General features: G+C 39.0%; 2 protein-coding genes across 2 annotated transcripts; one reads left to right on the top strand and one right to left on the bottom strand.

Annotated features, from left to right (window-relative positions):
* Positions 1-2,509: 2,509 nt before the first annotated feature.
* On the bottom strand, positions 2,510-5,051 carry zgc:65997 (uncharacterized protein LOC794398 homolog). The gene is made up of 4 exons (XM_017429278.3): positions 4,561-5,051; positions 3,753-3,930; positions 3,547-3,641; positions 2,510-2,913 (listed from the first exon to the last, which is right to left on the bottom strand). The coding sequence occupies exons 1-4, from the start codon at positions 4,885-4,887 to the stop codon at positions 2,722-2,724; spliced, it is 792 nt and encodes a 263-aa protein (XP_017284767.1). The 5' UTR covers positions 4,888-5,051; the 3' UTR covers positions 2,510-2,721.
* Positions 5,052-6,017: 966 nt separating this feature from the next.
* Positions 6,018-17,492, top strand: nphp1 (nephronophthisis 1). Its single transcript, XM_025009680.2, has 22 exons — positions 6,018-6,142; positions 6,441-6,502; positions 6,673-6,733; positions 7,099-7,241; positions 7,379-7,589; positions 8,092-8,193; positions 8,452-8,600; positions 8,737-8,779; positions 8,890-8,974; positions 9,771-9,865; positions 10,022-10,150; positions 10,234-10,308; positions 10,410-10,520; positions 10,632-10,714; positions 10,795-10,871; positions 11,004-11,094; positions 11,774-11,886; positions 11,968-12,041; positions 12,403-12,447; positions 12,770-13,041; positions 15,922-15,961; positions 16,057-17,492. Exons 1-21 carry the CDS (start codon positions 6,086-6,088, stop codon positions 15,938-15,940), a joined length of 2,097 nt encoding a protein of 698 aa, XP_024865448.1. The 5' UTR covers positions 6,018-6,085; the 3' UTR covers positions 15,941-15,961; positions 16,057-17,492.
* The last annotated feature ends 1,057 nt before the right edge of the window (positions 17,493-18,549 follow it).

Here is an 18,549-nt window from a genome sequence, read left to right as displayed (position 1 = left end):
GTCATGCCCTCTGGTAAAAGAGTGCTAATCCTGCAGCATGAAAAGAATCAGAATATCTCTTTATTGACATTGTATCAAGCACAAATGAAAAGAAATAGCCAAATAAAATGAAGTGAGTTAAAACACAGCATCCTGTTTCATAAAATCTGTTGCCTTAACAATATTAGGTTAAAAGCCCTGATGGCTGCAGGAGAGAAGCTGTTCTTCAGTCTGTTAGTCTTTGCTTTAATGCTCCTGTATTTCCTGTCGGACGGCAGCAGCTGGAACAGATCGTTACCTGGGTGCGAGGAGTCATTTTGAATATTTCTGATCGCCTTAAATCTCCTCCACCATCTCAGCCGTGTTCACTCCCCAGGCCAGGCTCTCCATGACCCGGACTCCTGCCGTCCACACAGTCCCCTGGGACAGCCTGTTTTTCCTTTTTTTGTCTGAAGTCCACGACGAGCTCTTGGTCGTGCTCGTGTTCAGAAGCAGGTTCTGGTCTGTCAGCCGCTGCACTTCGGCCCTGAACTTAGAAACAGAAATGTGTCTGTTTTAAACTTCTTAGAATTGAAGGTAGGGTCAAAGTCAACAGGAATCCTACCTGTATGAGTGCAGCGCACCAGCATGCAGTCAGATAAATGAACTCAGTAACTTGGTGGAAGTTAGGTCAATAAGTAATAATAATAAGTAGCTGTAACAGATCATTTACAAGATTGGTCAAAACCCAGTCAGTCACAGCAGTTATGTGTTTAAATGAATATATAAAATGCAAACTATCTCCCTGACAACCACTGACATAGCACACAATATTTATATAATTTTTTTATTTTAAACATTTGATATGTTGTTTTGTGAATAACATGTGGGTTTATAAGATTTGCAAACCATTGCCTTCCGTTTTTATTTACACTTTACACAACTTCTGGGTGTTTGTAAATGGTTATATATTCTGCAAAACCTTTATTTCTAAAGCCACACTGTGATGGTGTTTAGAACTAATGGATTTTTTAAAAATCATGCTACAACCAGAAATTGAATATTTGAATAAAGACGTATTTTTGCTGAGTGTGTCACTTTTTCCAAACAGTATTTAAATGCAACCGGAGCTGAAAGGAGCAAGCGTAATAGTAAAGATCCAACTAAAGCGTGCATTAAATAAAGTCAGTGCTTCAGTCAATCTAATGCATAAAATTAGAGCTTTTTTAAATGTTCAAACAGTAGAAGGGAAGGCTTACGGAGCTGCAAACACTGTTAGTTAATAGTTCCCAGGTAATTACACCGTCTCAAGGTGATATTTTGGAATAAATTTATATATTTAATAAAAAAAGCATCAGAACTGGTCTAAAAGTTACAATAAAATATTATGATTTATTGAAAGCGTGTAGAAAGCACATGTTAAACTTCGACAGGCCTTTCCTAAAAAACAGGCTTTTACCTCATTCTATAAGCATCAAACAGATAAATATAAAAACCGGAGCGTGTGGACCATTGTGTCGTCTTAACTTTTTTCGTTGCAAACCGCTTTGTCTTCCCGGGCTGCTCCTGCGCTCGCAGCGAGTCTGAAATGACTGCGAGGGCCAAACACCTGCAGCTGGGGCTGGAGCTCCTTTTCAGTTTGTTTGTTGAAACCAACTTCACTTTCTCGATGGACTGCATGACTTTTCAATGAGATATTCAGTGGAAACAACACACACACACACACACACATAAGATAATTTTTCTCTTTTTAAGTTTCAGTCCTCCTGGTCCTGCAACTGTTTTTGAAAAACAAAAACATTTGCTTACATGCTATTGCAAGAACAGTCTATGATTAGCTCATAACACATCATCAATCCTAACAAAATTAAAGGCCTAGCATGAAAGGAATGCATATTGTCTGCTGCCTGTCATCCGAGAATGTTGAAGCAAAATCAGCAGTTTTGGTGCTCTAAAACCTCGTATATGATGTTATGCTCAGTCTCATGCAATATTGTGAAATCCTAAAAAATGTACAAGTGCTCAGAGTATGGTTCTCTCACCTTCTGCTGCGTGTAATTTGAGCTCAGTGTCTGTAAATTTGATTATAGACCTTTTATGTATTCATTTAGGTGGATAATCTGTGGCAGCCATCTTGAACTGGGGCACCTCCAGACGTTAAATCAGTTGTAGATGCAGATCTAATCCTTCCAGTGGCTCAGGAGGAGTCATTTCTCACGAACACCTACGCCAGGGGTGATCAATCCTGGTCCTCGATGGCCACTATCCTGCATGTTTTCCTTGTTTCCCTGTTCCAACACACCTGATTCAGTGGTTAAATCACCTCTTCATGTTCTGCAGAAGCCTGTTAATCACCCATTGATTCAAATCACGTGTGTTGGAGAAGAAACAGGTAAAACATGGAGGATAGTGGCCCTCGAGGACCAGGATTGGAGACCCCTGACCAACGCACACGCAGTCACACAGATGTGCACACAGACTCAGGCAAAAACATTGTCGCTGCCTCCGGTCGAAGGTCAAAGGGGCGATAACCACGCTGCAACAACACAAGTGATGTCACATCTTTATTAACTCTTTAGGACAAACCGGCCTTTAATTGAACAAAGACAACTTCAGCCCTTTGGCTACTTTAGAGGCAGCAAAGGAGGCGTCTCTGCGCGCGCTCGACCAGTTACTTTGTTAAGTACATCCTGTATCGCACTTGTTCCCATTGTGTCAATTATAAAGTCCGTCAGAGCAGCGGGCGGACTCTTGTTGCTGACGTCACCAGGGCAGTTCAGTACCATCCCAGCTGTACGCCTTTCCAGTCTTTTCAATGCTTAGTGTGTTTATGATGCTCATCAGACAGCTCACAGAGTGCTCAGTGCTGAACAGCTTGTCTTTGGGCACATTCTTGTGATAAGGCCGGGAGAGGTCTGTGTTGACTGTGCCCGGATGTAAGGACACACACACCACCTGAAAACATCCGACAACACAACTGGATTAGGTCTGAACGCATCGAACAATCAGATTTAAATATTTTTTAAAATTATTTTACACATAAAGCAACAAAAACTGCGAGAGCTCAAATTACAGACGTCACATCAAAGCTCTACACTTCTGCACAACACACCGTTTGTTTAGTTTGCTGCCATTTTCTCCACCGAGCAACAAGCCAACATGCAGCATGTGTGCCGAGTAACTGTGCACACGCCGATGGTGCTGAAAGAATCAGTCCTTCATTCCACTGAATTTAACACAAAGCCAATAAATGTCATCTTCAAGTTATGATGATGCAAATTACAACATGTATTCCTTATGATCAGTGTATTAGGAATCCAAGACTCTTCAGCTCCTTTTGTCGAAAAACATATTGAGTTTTAAAAGTCTGGATTTGCTGGTGTAGTTCAGCATTCTTTAACTGTTAATCTGACCTCAGTAAAAAGTTTAATGTGTCACTCCCACATTAAATAAAAAAATGAACACATTTTACACACCTGCTTGTCCTTTATTTTCTTTGAACATGTCTTCTAAAGTGGCAACAAATTGAGCCTTCCCAGCCATCACAGATGTAGTTGTATCGATAATGTCGTGTCTAATCCCACTTACCTTGGGTCGACTGCGGCCCAGCTCTATAGCTATATTCCTGGTTGCCATATTGAGAGCTGCTTTGGACATCCTGTAGCTGTACCACCCACCGAGTCCTGAGAAGAGATTGGCACGAGAAAAGTCATCAAATACCCGTTTTCTAAGCTTGTCGTCCTGTGCTGCAGTAGCACACCAGAGATGGACCCTGTCTGCATTGCGGCGGATACCGTTGTCTCCGATGGAGCCCACTTTAGCAGTGATGTTGACGATGATGCCGCCGTGCCGCTCGGTTTTCTCTGCAGGCTGCCGCCCGAAACCGCCGCTTCCTTTCTGGAGGAGGGGGGCGAAATATCTGGCCATCACCAGGGGGCCCACGGCGTTGGTTGTCAAGGTGGAAATGACACCCTGAAGAGGGAAACGATGCCACAAGCTGTTATGAATGTTATGAATGGGCTTCACAGCCTACACTGCTAATCAACGAAAGGCCTAATATTCCAGGAAGAAATGCATATCGCCTACCGCCTTTCATGCCAGAGTTTCATACTGAGACCATTAGGCCATGCATTACTGCAAAACCATGTAAAATTTATTAGCTCTTAGATTATATGTTGAGGATGACTCACAGCTACTACCACATCAAACTTCAGCTTAATACCTATAAATCTGACTAAGCTAAAGTCAATGTTTGTGTTGGCCTTTGTAGCCATTTTGGCCAAATCTCATGCGATATTGCCAGATGTCACGCTCAGTCTGTGTTGAGGATGACTCTCGGTTATCACAAAAAGGTTTATCTCAATGCCTGTAAAATTGACTGAATTGTAGCCATTTTTTGCGTTAGCTGTGACCGCCATCTTGACTTGAACTTACTCGAAAAGTCAATCAGTTGTAGTTCCACATCTTGCGATTTCTTCCTAAAAGTTTCACAAAAATCTATCCAGTGGTTCATGAGATATTTTGCTAACAGACAAACAGTGTTGACTCCAATAGTGATTTTATGTGTATATGTATCTCTTTAAGATTTAAGCAAAGCTCTACCTGTGCAGTGACATCCCTCAGGCTCGTCTCTCCTCTCCCGGAGGGGTGAAGCACCGCCGAGGAGTTGATGAGGAGATCCAGTCGACCGAAGTTGTCCCTGACCCGCTCCGCGGCCGCGCGGATGTCCTCCTCCAGGTTCACGTCCAGCTTGAAAACCGTCAGCCTGTCCGAGTGTTGTCCGGCAAGGCCCCGCAACTCGGCTGCAGCGTCCGGGTTCCGACATGTCGCCAAGACAGCAGCTGGACTTTTGTATTTTAAAATATGTTTGCAGAACTCCAGCCCCAGCCCTCTGCTGGCCCCTTGTATAAGAGCGACGGGAGCAGCCATGATGACTGACGAAAGGAGCAGTGTTTGCTGCCTTCACGTCCAACCGAAACATCGTAATATTGATTTCTATGTGTTATATCGTGGCCTACTCCCATTGACATATTTCATTATCTTTCTTAGTTTATACTCGTAGAAATCTAAACTAGTTAATACACAGCCAGGGTAAAACTGTGACTTAAAACAACAAACACCCTAATTCCTAACACGGAAGGGAAAATTAACAAAGGTTACCTGAATGTAACATGTTTCACAACAAGCAAAGCGCGCCCTCATTAGGTCACTGTCTCTGCGCGTGCAAAACGCAGTCTATGGGTGTGGGCGGGGTTACGTTGGCGTTGACAAACACCGCCATCTTGTGGATAATTTAAAGAACTACAACTTCAATCTCAAATTTGACAAGAACCTAAAAACAATACACCTAAATTTGTTTAAAATTATATTTTCAAATAAAAAAATATTCTTTGTGTATGTAAATATTATTAAAAAAGCAAGTAATATGCCACTATATATGCACTGTTCGGAGTCAACATATCACTTTTTTCACAAGTCAGTTAAAGCTTTCGAAATTACCAGTTCTTATGTTGTCATTGGCTTCAGCGAAGATACTTTTATAGAGTGTGCAAAAGATGAACAGGAAAAAATAAATTCTGTGAAATTGTTACAACAGGAGCAAAATGAACTGGAATATTACAGATATTTCTACAATTTAAAATTAGTTTCTCAATATTTGAAAATGTGTAAAAGAATTTATAAATTATTATTATATTACTATTTATACATTAATAATTTTACACATTAGATTAATTTACTCATTCAATATGTTTATTTTATTTCATTAAAGCTTTTTGGGGGGTTGCAATAAGCCTTCCAGCCCAGTAGATGGCGGTAATATGATACTAAGTATGAGTGAAAAAACATCTTCGATATATATATTTATATATGTGTCAGCGGTAAAATTGTGTTTTAAATTCACTTGTAAATTTGTAAAACCTACGTATATTACATAAATGTAAATGATATACCTAATAAATAAATAAAAATGGAGAAAAAAGAAACAAGCCTAAAAAAAGTATCCGTATAAACTGATACTTCTACAGTATCAGTAGAAGAAGCGGGTTGCCTAGCAACAACTGGTAGTGTAGCGTCAGTTAGCAAGCTAGCTGTTGAACAAACGCATAGATTTTGTCACGCAAAAACAATGGCACTTAAAAAATTGCAACTCGCCCAGAGGGAAGTGGACGTAGTCGAAAGACAGGTTTGTTAGATAACCCTCTCGGAATTTGTGTTGATATTTATACGAAAACCCGCGAATGATAATGAATAGTCAGACACAAATCTTTTAATCAATGAAGCCGCTGCAGTTTTAGCAAAACTTGCGACACTAATTGACAATTTACTAAAATAAGTTGTCCAAAAGCTTAAACCTCAACAGTTTTTGTTCTCTCGAATGTTATAAACATTTTAATATAAGCTATTGTTATTTTGTAGCATTAAACAGTATATTTGTTCTGGCCACCCTCAGTTCTCATTCTCCCCTTTTACCTTTGACACAGGTTGACAGATTGGTGAAGGATGTGAAGAACAGAAAAGGATCCAAAGCAGAGCAATTTCAAAGGTAAGCAGCTATGATGGAGGAACAACAGTGTTTCCTAAATTCATCTCTTTTTCTCTAGCTCCAAGGACCTTCATTTGGACTGGCACTGGCACTTAATTTCATTCTTACTCTTTATAAACTCATTTAGTTGATTTTAAACATGTTTTACAGTAAATATTGTTTCTTAACAGATGTCAAGAACTGCAGATGTTAGCAGAGAAGACTCTAAAGACACTACAGAAATTAGAAAAGGTAAGTTTTGCTTGTTGTAAAAAAAACAAAAACAATTCTTGTAGTTATGGTTGTACAACTATTAAGTCAAATTCCTTTATAATGAAAACTGATAACAGCCATTACTATAGCATGTCCAGTTTTAAGTATGTATATGAAAACAAGACAATGCTGGTTTGACAACAGCTTCAGTTGTAGCAGAGCAGAACAAGACTTAGTAATGAAACTAATTAGTGAACAATAAATCAAATAAAGTTTTCAGAAGTTTCTTGGCATTCCAGCAGCAGATAGCTCTGGAACATCACAATACGCCAGCCTATAATAAGGTTCGTGAACCGTTGTAACTAAGTTGACCTTGCAGTATGACCTTCTGCTTTGTTTTCTAGGCTGATGAGCTGGCTTCTGTGGAGGATGTGATGAGATATGATCAGAAGAAACAGCATGAGGAAAGGCGGCTGAAAACCATCTTGGAGCGTCTGAACGCGCTCTCTCTGGAGCTTTCACCACCAGGCCCCAGCACAGCAGCAGAGTCAGTGCCTGCACCTGAGATTCTGTGTTTCTAACATTTTCAAACTATTTTTTTTATTTTTAAGTGAAAAAGAAAATCACTCTTTTTATAACATCTTGATCATATCCACAAAATACTTTATCTTTTTACTGTTTCAGCCGCAGCAGTGTTTCAAAAGAAGACAGTGAAGATGGTGCTGATGGAGACAGTGACAAAGACACTAATGATGATGACGATGATGATGACGATGAGGAGGAGGACACAGATGATAAAGATGAGGACAGAGCTGTAAAGCCACCCTCTCAGTCACAACTCTACATGGTCCTTAGTGATTTCAAAGGAGAACAGGAAGGAGATCTCTCTGTTCAGGTAAAGTACTTCCTGTTTCACCAACACTGATGAAGCTCGGTAAAACTACTTGTCAGCGAAATTCAGAGGGCTCTAGAGGTGTTAAATACAAAGACCAGTGGTAGTTTTGACACTTCCTAGAAATTCTCTTTAAAATCTTCCAGTTCTTTTTTAAGGAAGTGTTTCCAAAATATGAGCAGGTTTAGGTAATTTGTGCCGTTAGGTCTTAATTTTCGTTTTTGTTTTGTTGTTTGTTTTTGCAACTTGAGAATGGCGTGACAGTTTATAGTATGGAGGCAAAACAGAAGATGGCACCTTAGTCATTATAGTCCACTGATCACCTCCCTTTTACTTTAGGAGCTTTTTTAACAGTTTTCCTATATAAATGTTTTTGAACTAAACTGAGACCAAATGTGAAATGCCACATTAGTAATTCTTCTTCTTTCCAAATCTCTTCATTTCCTCTACTAATTATGACACTTTAAAGCCTGTTTGGTTATTTATTTATTTATTGCTGTTTCAGAGGGGAGAGGTGTTGAGGATAATCAAGAAGGCATCGGATGGCTGGTGGCTGGCTCAGGACACCAAAGGCAACAGAGGAGTGGTTCCAAAAACGTTCTTAAAGGTAAAATACCCAGGCTGTGGGGACAATGAAACATCCAACACTTTCACCTCTGCTGTTTTTTCATACAGGGATTCAGCGGAAGAGCTTATCACAAAACAATACTGGTGACATTAAAATACAACTAATGTGTTTGTATGTCAAAGATGTCTTAAACATTTGCCAAATGTTTCCATGTTTGAAGAAACTAGCATTCACAAACAATTCAGTTTCTTTAGTTTCTGTGATATTTTATTATATTTTCTATTGTTTTTGTGTTAGATGGGCTCTGGTGTGGATGATGAAGATGAAGAGGACAAAGAAAATGATGATGATGAAGAGGATGACGATGATGAAAATGAGGAGTCGGATGAGGAGGACGAAGAAAATGAAGTTGAGGAAAACCTTGCTGATGATCGAGACAAAGACAGGTTTGTGATTTAAGTTTTCAGTGTCAGTGTTCCTGAATTTGCCTTGTTTTAAAAGATGTTTTTCATTATCTTGTGATGATGTAAAATAAGTGGAAAACAAATATCAGTCATGTTTTATTTGTTTGTTTTTTGACAGCGGAGTTTCTAATTGGTCAACAGTCAGAAAGGCTCTGACTCAGGTAAAACATTGTGTGTTTCACAATTACAGCCACTGTAACTGATGCTACTAGTACTTTTTCCTCATTGTTCTTAATATAAATTATTATGTGCATATCTGGGTGTGCAACAGATTGACACAACAGATGTGCTGTCGGCCATGGGAGCTATACCTTCAGGATTCAGACCGTCAACTCTCAGTAAACTCCTGGAGGAAGGTCAGTGTGCAGCAGGCGTGTGTGTTTGTGTGTTTCTGTTCCTATCAAACAGAAACACCCACGTTTAGATATGAATGACATTTACTACAGTCCTAACTTAACTGTGATCTCAAATAATAAGCTGCCACAAAATCATGGATCACAGTCAAATAAAGTTTGTTTATTTATTTATTTTATGTTCATTTAGTAGTTTTGACCTTATACTGTATATATTATAGACTAAGTGTCTCCACCTTCTCTTGTTGGGAGCTGAAGCCAGCAGGCCTTTACGGAAGCTGCCATGTTGTATTTTTTAAGTCTGTGCACTAAGAATGTGGGGCTAAATCACAGTGTTACATGACATTTCCTTTTTAGGCATGACATAGCTAATCACAGCTAAGTGTATTAGAAAAATGAATATTTGAACATACAGCATTCATTTACGTGGAGGGGCAGGACTTGTAACTTGTAATGGAGCCACCCAACAGACAAGGTTGGTCTTATTCTGGCTTCAGCTTTCAGGTTCCCATTGGAGGTCCTGATAAATGTGGCATCTGGTTTTGACCATCACCCCCTCCCAAAAAAGTATTATCTGCCTCAAGGGTCAACTCACATTGATCCTGTCGTCTGGATGTTTCATGCTGAACAAACTTCCTCAGAGAATCATCGATCAGTACCAAAGAAATTGTTGCAGAACCCCTTTTTTTAACCAGTCAGAGATCAGTAGTTTTGCAAATAGTTTAGGAGACAATATTGTAATTGATAGATTTTGTGTTTAATTAAAAGTCAAAACTGTTAAGGATTTTTCTCATTATAGATGTTAAATTCAGAGCAAGTCACTATATCCAACCTGAGCTCAGCCAATCACAGCTCTCCTTTAAAGACCTCTTTTTGGACCCAGACACTGGCAGGGTGAGTGTTTCCTTGTATCTCTCTGTGTGTGTGTTACAGGCTTCCTACACCTAATTAGGATCTTTATCCTAACAGTGTCTGACATCCCCTCATAAATACGCCTCCTGGAGCAAAAACAGTTCAGCCTGTTAACTTTGTTAGTCTCTTGTCATGTAGGTTCGGTCCCGTCAGGTCAGGACTTGTGTTTGTTTCACTTTGTGGAACTGCAGGATGATTCCCACTCCTGGAGTCGGAGTTCAAGTCCTCAGCAGACACATCCGTCTCTGCGCCTTTGATGGAACTCAGGTACCAGGACTGTCTCTGTCACATATAAAGTTATAAACTGCTTTTTTTTTTTTTTTTTGACAATAGTTGCTCTTTTTTCACAGGTGCTGAGTAACATTCACACAGTGAGAGCTTCTTATAACTCCAAAAAACCAAAGACTTGGACCTTCTCCCCAATGGTATGAGAAGAGTCTAGCTGCAACTTTATAAACACTAAACAACAAATTGAGATGCAGCGCTACCATAGTGTTATTTTTTATTTATTTTTTTTTTTTTTTAGATGACTGGCATCCTGCCCACCCTCCTCGATGGGGACTGTTTCCTGCGCTGCGATTCTCTGTCTCCCAACCTCGGAATTCTGTTTGAGCTTGGAGTCACTTTTTTACGAAACGTAAGAAAACGTATATAAGACACTGACTGAGACGCAAAAGGAAGACAAATTCTTCTTTGCAGAGGTGGACAGTTACAAGTGAGACAATGTGGTGTGTGTGTCTCGGTTTAGTCTACGGGTGAGAGGGGAGACCTGAGTTGTGGCTGGGCCTTCCTGAAACTGACTGATGACTTTGGAAATCCAATCCCAAACAAGTACAAACACAGAATCATTCCCACAAAGATGTTTTTGCGATTTAAGATAAATGAAAATAAAAAAAATCTGATGTGTTTAGGACCTATGAGCTGCAGGTGAACGGTGGCACTCCATATGAGAAGGATGTCATTGTGGAGGCATCAGCTACCAGAAAATGTGAGGGGGGAAAAAACAACTAATTTCATGAAAGACCATGTAAAGATTCTATATTTTAAAAGATGATGTGACAAACAGAATTCAAATCATCACTGGAAATTGTGTCTTTTCTTTTTTTTAATTTTTCTTCAGCTGTTTTCCAACAGATGCTTCAGGGCAAGCGGCAGCCTAAACTGCACGTCAAGCTGAAATCGACAAACAGCCGAACCCGAACGCAGCTCAGGTAGGAGAGCATCGGCTGGGAAAAGTCACCCACACAGCTGGAACACATGCAGCAGATTATGTGATCAATGAATCACTCCTAACTTTCAGTTTGACACATTCCTGGCTCTTCTCAAGGTTATACAAGATGGTGCTTCTGTTTCCTGCAGAAGCAGATTTTGTAGCTTTAGACTCATCTATTCTATCATCTTCGGGCGGCAAAAATTTCCTTTAACAGTCAACGTTCCGTTTCTGTTATTGTCAGGATGGAGGTTTTCCAGCAAATCTGCATTGTTAAATTATTAAATAAATAATGGCCTATCACCCGCTGTTTTCCACGCCAAAGGTTCAGATTTGTTCAGTAGTTCATGAGGTAATAAACACACACACACACACACAGACTTGGGCAGAAACATCATCACCAGCAGGTGGAGTTCAGTCAGGTGGCATCTGAAGGATCTCGAGTAGAATCAGGCTGCATTAAAGGTCGGTTGAAGGGTCTTAACAAGGGCTCTAAAAATGTCAGAAAATTAGATGTTTAATTTTTTTTTTTATTTGTAATGCATTAACATCACATCCATAAGTTTAGTTCTGCTTGATCATCGCCACATTTCGCTAAGTCTGAAACCTAACAAAGTGTGGACAGCTTAAAAAGACCCGTCGCCAGCGTGGTTAAGAGCCAAATGCGTTTCTGTCTTCAGTTTCCTTCCAGACACTCTGCTGTTCTGTTTGAACTGTGTCCACCTGCTGGTTCTGCACCGACAGCTGCTGGCCGACACCCTGCTGATCGACAGGCCCACCATGCAGAACGCAGGTAACACTTGACTTCAGTGCATCAAACCACACGCATCGGGGTTTTTTACATAGCAGTAAAACTCATTTGTCTCCGGTTTAGATCCTATATGCAGTCCGATACACTCGACGTTCCCTGCGCTGCTGGACCAGACTGACCTGCTGGATGCTCTCAGGGTGAGAGGGAGGGGTTTGTAGTGATGCTTCTCCAAAGCTGTTGACCAAATGGGGTTATGCTTGTGTCACATGTTACCTTGTAAAGTACATTTTACACACGTTGAGCTAAATTTTAGGGCGGGAGTAGCTGAGAATCATCCCCAATACATGCTTTGAGTGCTACACATTGTCCAAGATTTTTGCACAAAACTGTGGCAATAGCTGTTGGAGTCTATTAGCAAAATATCTCATGAACCATGTTGCATGGGCGATATGCATTCATCGCATATCGCAGGTTGTGGAACAGATGGTGAGGTTGGATCTTCACACTAACTTCATTTATTCATTGTGTCAACCCTAAAAGATGCTTTTTTTCTTCCAGAGTGCCTGGCTCCAGGCTGAGACTAACATGAGCAGAGCCCAGAAGGTTTGTATGCTTTCCTTGTGCTGAAGGAATATTTATTTAAAATATTCTATTTCTTTAAGAAGACTCAGTTAAGATGTGGCAAAATTTAGGCAAGTTTTGTTATATTTAGCTGTCTAGAAGATGGCTTTTGAGTTAACGATATGGCATTTGTAGGGATGGAAACACACCTCTTTGTGTGTAATAGAAGCGCAGGCCTGCAGGGGATGCTGTTAGAATGAGAGAGAAATTGGCTTTTCTCTGTAAGGCATGAAAATGTGGTCGTTTTTACATAATGCGCCTCATATTTGAGTGCTGTCAGTACATCTTGTGTGTGTTTTTGCAGAAAGACTTGACATATTTGAAGCAGGAGTTCAGTAAAGTCTACATGTCTGTGTACTTCCTGCTCCACTCACCTGAGCTGCCCTGTTATCACTGGGCCGACCTGCCCTCTGAGGAGCAGCGGGCCAGAGTCATCTATGCTGCCCTGGAGGAGCTCAAAAAAGGCCAACATGCCGTCGGCCAATCAGGAGGCCCAGAGGTCTTTTTTGACTCCGCTCACTCACATCTGGCTTTTGATGTCCAAGAGTTGACCTTTGATCTCTTCCGTGCCGCACGGTGAGACTAGTTTTACCTCATAGTGCCGTTGGATAAGAATTAGTTTTATTTTTATAAGTCAAGTTTAATGTGAAAAGGGAGACTGTGAGTGTGTTCATTAGGAGAATATCAATCTTAAATGTGCCATTAACACATTATGGAACATGTTTCCAACATGTTAAAGAAAAGGTTGGCAAATATTGTTATTTTTGTTGTTGTTGCCTAAAAAACCCTGAAATCACTTCACCAGTTTATGAATATATGTATATATATTTATAAATATATAAAAAAGTACTTAAACAACTTGGGTTCATAAAAAGAAACCATCTCTCACAAACAACCAGTTTCCCATTCAGTAGTTTTTGTATGACAAGTTTTTTTTCATTGGTGCAGAGGAATGAATAAAATCACAGATTTAATAAATCATAACAAATTTTCCACGTTCTGTCAGTTGCTCATCACTCACTGCTGATTATTTCTGAAATATGTTTAATAATCTAAAAATAAAAGGTTTTTATTTATTATAACTAATTGTGTAGTCCATTCTCTTAAAATAAACTTTAAAATATGTTACAGTAATAAAATAACTTCCATGTTCTTAATTGTTTTTGTTTTTTGGTACGGTTGTTGGATTATTGCAACATGTTTACCTGAAGCTGCGTTTTCAGTCGTGTCGTCTGACAGGTCACAGAGAAACTTCAGTCATCTCCACCCATTAGTTCAACATCAGTTATGTGTGTGTCTTTGTATATGTGTGTGTGTGTGTGTAAGGGGGTGTAGTGTAGAATTACAGGACACCAGAACAGTGTTTAGAGTTAATAATTAGTTGGCAAGAGGTTTTTTTTTTAGCCGGGTATAAAAGGAGAGAAGTGGGAGGCTGGAGCAGTGTGAGCTCAGAGGGTTGGGGTTTCACATCCATAGTATTGTTTGTTAGGATACAGCAGATATACAGAATACTGAGAGCATGAACTGTGTGTTGTAGCTAAATGACTAAAATGTCCTTTGTTGATTTTTGTGATGAGCTCTGACTTAAAGATATCTTCAAATTAGAGAAATTGCATTTTCTCCAAAAACTTGTGACTGTTGCGTGCTGAATTACTGCTGAAGTGTGCTGAAACTGAGTTAAAGATGAAAGAAGCAAACTGCAAGCTAAAAGCCAAAGGTAGCAAAACATTAGCTAAAGCTAAAACCACTAAATGGTTAGCTGAAAGTGGCAAAAGGCTAGCTGAATGTTTTGAAATAAAAAAATGGCTGAAAAAGCACAGTGCATGCAGAAGTACTTGGATTGAAAGAAAAAAAACCAGATCAGAATAACAATGTGTGAATTCTGAATTAGCACTAACATGAAAAGAATTAAATCAGTAACCCTAAAAACATGACAGAATATTTCCTCTTAAACCTTGATGATTTAAAGGACTTTGTTAGAGTCTTAAAGTGAACAATAAAATCCTGTTAAAGTGTGAGTGGGAGGGCAGGTGGGCAAATGGTGTCATCCATACAAATACCTACAGAAATGCTTTTTTAATTTTGTTTTAGTTTGACAAAAGAAGCCTTAAATTGAAGCCCCCTCTCATTCTTTTAACAGTGTGTTAGAATGCCCCCCCATCTCTCTCAGAGAGGTGTAACTGTGTGCAGGTGCGCTCACAAACACCCCGAGTCTTTATGTTTTTCCCTTTTTGCAGGTGCATCATATTCCACTTCCTGTATTTCCACATTCCATCGCCGTTGCCATGGCGACGGAGTGGGGCTTGTAGTGACCATAAAGAACCGGACTAGTATCAGCAGCAGGCGGAACTGAGACAGATGTACATCCAGTGATCTTTTAGCTAAATTCTGTCTAGTGGTTTGTGAGATATTTTGCTAACAGACACGAGTTTTTAAAAAAAACACATCTTGTGCGATAAGTTAGTACATAATAATTAGTCGTGCTCAAATAATTAGCATGACTAATATCCGGTGGAGAGTGTGAACAATTATTCACACTCTCCACCGCAGTCGGTTTAAAATCACCAATTAATCTGACAAACAAACCAAACCCTTCCTGCTGTCATGTGAAAGTGTGAACCAATTTTATACCAAACAGGCTGATCAACCTGCTCGGTCTACTCTACAAAACAAAAAGATTCTTGTTATCATTTTAAAAAGTTATTTGCTAAATGAAAGGTAAAGAAAATGCACCAATAAGTCATATTTTGAAAGTGAACCTTTTTTTTGTTGTTGCAAACGCTTGAATATGTCATTCTTGAGAGAGAAATGATACTTCAGTGGAGGCAGGACGCCTGGTTGTGAACTACATCTGACTATATCTGATGAACCACTGGACAGATTTTAATTTAAGATGGCCGCCACAGCCAATTGATCTTAGCAAACAGTTGTTTTTGCAAACATTGAGCTACATTTAGTGTGGTAGTAGCTGAGATCGATCATCATACTCCAAGAGCTGTTTTATAGAAAAGTTTGACCAAAACAGCTATAACTCCATCTTCTTCATTAAATGGTCTTTGTCTAAAACTCTGGTGTGAAAAGTGACGGGTAATATGCATTCCTTCAAGAAATATTACGCCCTTAACTCATAAACTATTGATGCCTGACAGGATTGTTAAATTGTGCAAGAATCCAGCTGTCTCCTCATTTTGATGTATTTATTCGTCAGATTGAATTCATATTTTCATATAAGAATTGGCAGTTTTTGTTCAATATGCTTTATTATTCATAATAAGAGTCAAGAATATGAGTTATAGATGGTTTCTTTTTTTCTTCTTCTTTTTTTTTAAGGTTAAAGGTCAGTTACAGATCAAACCCAAAGATTTCAGCAGATTAGAAGCTAATAGAAAAAGACTTGGTCCATCATATTTACATTTGATTTGTGAAACTGTTGAATGCTTATCTCTTCACCCTCAGGTCAGAGCTTTCAGTGTGAAGGAATGACATCTCAAGACAGGTAGTTTCTCTCTCTCTCTCTCTTTTTTTTATGAATCAAAATGAATTTACCGTTTACCTCCTAAAATACAATGCATTCCTTTTTATCGCTTGCAGGTGAGTGTTTTCCTGAGCAGTGACACCTGACACTGACAATTGTCTTCGCATTTTCACACAGCTGGCAGAGTTCCCATGGAAGTGTCTGTGAAAGTGTGTGTTTGTGAGGGTGTGTGTGTGTGTGTGTGTGTGTGTTTGTAACCAGATCCTAAAGCAGGGAGCTGGTCCAAGGTGTGTCCCTGAACACTGCTTGTTGAGTGTTGGGCTGGTAGTAAAGACAGGCTGCAGACACTATTACATTTTATTATAGGGCCATTTTAACCTTCCATGGGTGAATTACAAGCTTGCTGTTGTTTGTTGCATCTTTGCATCTTTAACCACTTTAAGTAATTTTTATTACTCAATTACTTAATTATTAAGGTAAAGAAACAAACAAAAAAAAACAATAAATGTGACTGAATAAAGAAAACAGAACAGTTCACTGGGCTTTATGAATCCATCTCAAATCAGTTTGGACTGAAGTACTGACTTAATTTGTACAAATCAGCTACCAATCTTTGTAATTCTTCAAGATGCACGATATGTTACGAGAGTTTCATGAAAAACAACAACATCCCATTCTACGGTGTATTGTAAGAAATATGAGATTTAACTTTCTAAACTGTAAGATTTTTACTTAAGAACTGTCAAAATCTTTGGATTATCAACAATAAATGTGCAATTGAGATCTTATTACACAGTAATATTTGGTTTTATGGCTGTTGCTTTTTTTATTTTCATGATTCTATGATTGGTTTGGGTGGATCTATCAGATGAAACTAATTTTATTGTACAGACTGTACATTGACAATAGACATGCTTCTCCAGTTCCCTCCTGCTTCCTTCTGGTGAGTAATCATGTTACTTGGTGGATTTTTTTTTTTTTTTCACATTTTCTTTGTTAAAGTGAAGTGAAGTGAAGTGAGCCACCGTGCTGTCAGAAAGTCAGAAATTCAATTCTTTATAATTTAAAATATGTTTATAATCTTCCTACTTCATGTTTATTTTTATACATTTAGAGCCTCCTGTTGAAAAGGCAGTGAAGCAGCCCCAGCATGATAGAACCTCGATAGAACCTCTTCCGTGTTTTACTGTAGGTAGGCTGTCTTCTCCCTATTGGCTTCATTTTGATAAACCAATGCAAAGACAAAACACTCTTCAGAGATCATCTCCCAGCCACAGCTGTGGCCCCGAGCTCTTTAGATGTGCTGTGTTATTCACAAATTTGCTCTTATTAGTGTTTAATCGCTCCCTGAAAATGTCAGCTCTCTATTGCTCAGCCCTGATATCAAGATATCCCTTTTTTTAAAATATATTGCCTAACATCTGCCAAAGAATCATTAATATCAAAGTTATACTGGCTTTTTTTAAAATGAAAATTAGTTTAAATGTTTGCAAAGTTATATTGTTACATTTTATCCAAAAAGCAGGTTTTGCTGATAACCATAAAATAAATCATGATAAATATAATAGTAAAAGATGAATAACTTGTGTGTGTAGGTTGCCCTGTTATGGACTGGAGACCTGTCCACGGTGAACCACTCTCTCACCCAATGACTGCTGGAGATAGGCACCAGCTTCCAAGTGGGAAGAGAAAATATAGTTTTAAAAAACAAATTACACAAATTTGAAAGAATAACATAAATACTGTGAGACAATCAGTCATCAGGGTCTATGTCTAATGATTCTTTGCTAAGAGGAAATTACAAGCTTATCTCTCCAAATAAAATAGAGTTAATTAACTTTTTTAAAACAATGCTTTGTTGCTTTGTTGCTGTCACTAACAATAAATATATATATATATATATATATATATATATATATATATATATATTCTAAGGTTCCTATGTTTAACTGGTAAATGAACGTCTCTGCAGGGCTGTAGGTGTGACCCAGCCTTTTTAACATGAATCAAACCCTCCCTCCATTTTCCACTCATTGGTGCCTTGACCTTAAGCTTTGTAGCAACAGAGGAGGGTCTCCAAACAAACGTTAGTGACCTTAGCGGGCGGACGGATGAACAGGTTGACTCAGGGTGTGGCAGCACCTGCAGAACAAAGACAGGTTCTCTCACTGAAGGAGACAGCCAATGTTTAAATGCCAAAACTCTGCAAGAATGACTCATTGCTCCAAATTATTTGTATAATTCTAAGAATAATTTGAGTCTAAGGTCCAATTTTTTTTCTTGGTAATTTGGTGTCTGATAAAGCCCATTTTCTTTCTCTTTTTGATGCATTGTGTCCTCTACCAGATCTGCAGACCTCTTTTGTTTTGGCTCCAGAGTTAGCTTGTGAGATCCTGATATTTCCAGTTGGAAACAGTCAGAGGCTCCTCTTCATCACTTCCAATGTGATGCACCTACAGCATCAGAAATAATGATAAAACAAGTCATTTTCTTTTTATTTTTGCCTGTAAATGAAACTCAACAGATTCGAGCTGAGACAAAAGTTAAAAAAAATTGGAAGTTGTAATTTTACACACATACATACACAAAGAATGTCTACACAGTGAGTT

Source organism: Kryptolebias marmoratus, linkage group LG22 (genome assembly GCF_001649575.2).
Source record: "Kryptolebias marmoratus isolate JLee-2015 linkage group LG22, ASM164957v2, whole genome shotgun sequence".
Lineage (NCBI taxonomy): Eukaryota > Metazoa > Chordata > Actinopteri > Cyprinodontiformes > Rivulidae > Kryptolebias > Kryptolebias marmoratus.
The sequence above is the reverse complement of the archived record's forward strand: the minus strand, read 5'-3'. Positions and strand labels throughout refer to the sequence as shown.

Coding starts and splice junctions, on each gene's coding strand:
- nphp1 (XM_025009680.2), top strand. CDS start 6,086: ATGGCACTTAAAAAATTGCAACTCGCCCAGAGGGAAGTGGACGTAGTC. Junction 6,503..6,672: donor AAAGCAGAGCAATTTCAAAG/GTAAGCAGCTAT, acceptor GTTTCTTAACAG/ATGTCAAGAACTGCAGATGT. Junction 12,448..12,769: donor ACATGAGCAGAGCCCAGAAG/GTTTGTATGCTT, acceptor GTGTTTTTGCAG/AAAGACTTGACATATTTGAA.
- zgc:65997 (XM_017429278.3), bottom strand. CDS start 4,887: ATGGCTGCTCCCGTCGCTCTTATACAAGGGGCCAGCAGAGGGCTGGGG. Junction 3,931..4,560: donor TGAGGGATGTCACTGCACAG/GTAGAGCTTTGC, acceptor TTCCCTCTTCAG/GGTGTCATTTCCACCTTGAC. Junction 2,914..3,546: donor TGGGCCGCAGTCGACCCAAG/GTAAGTGGGATT, acceptor GGATGTTTTCAG/GTGGTGTGTGTGTCCTTACA.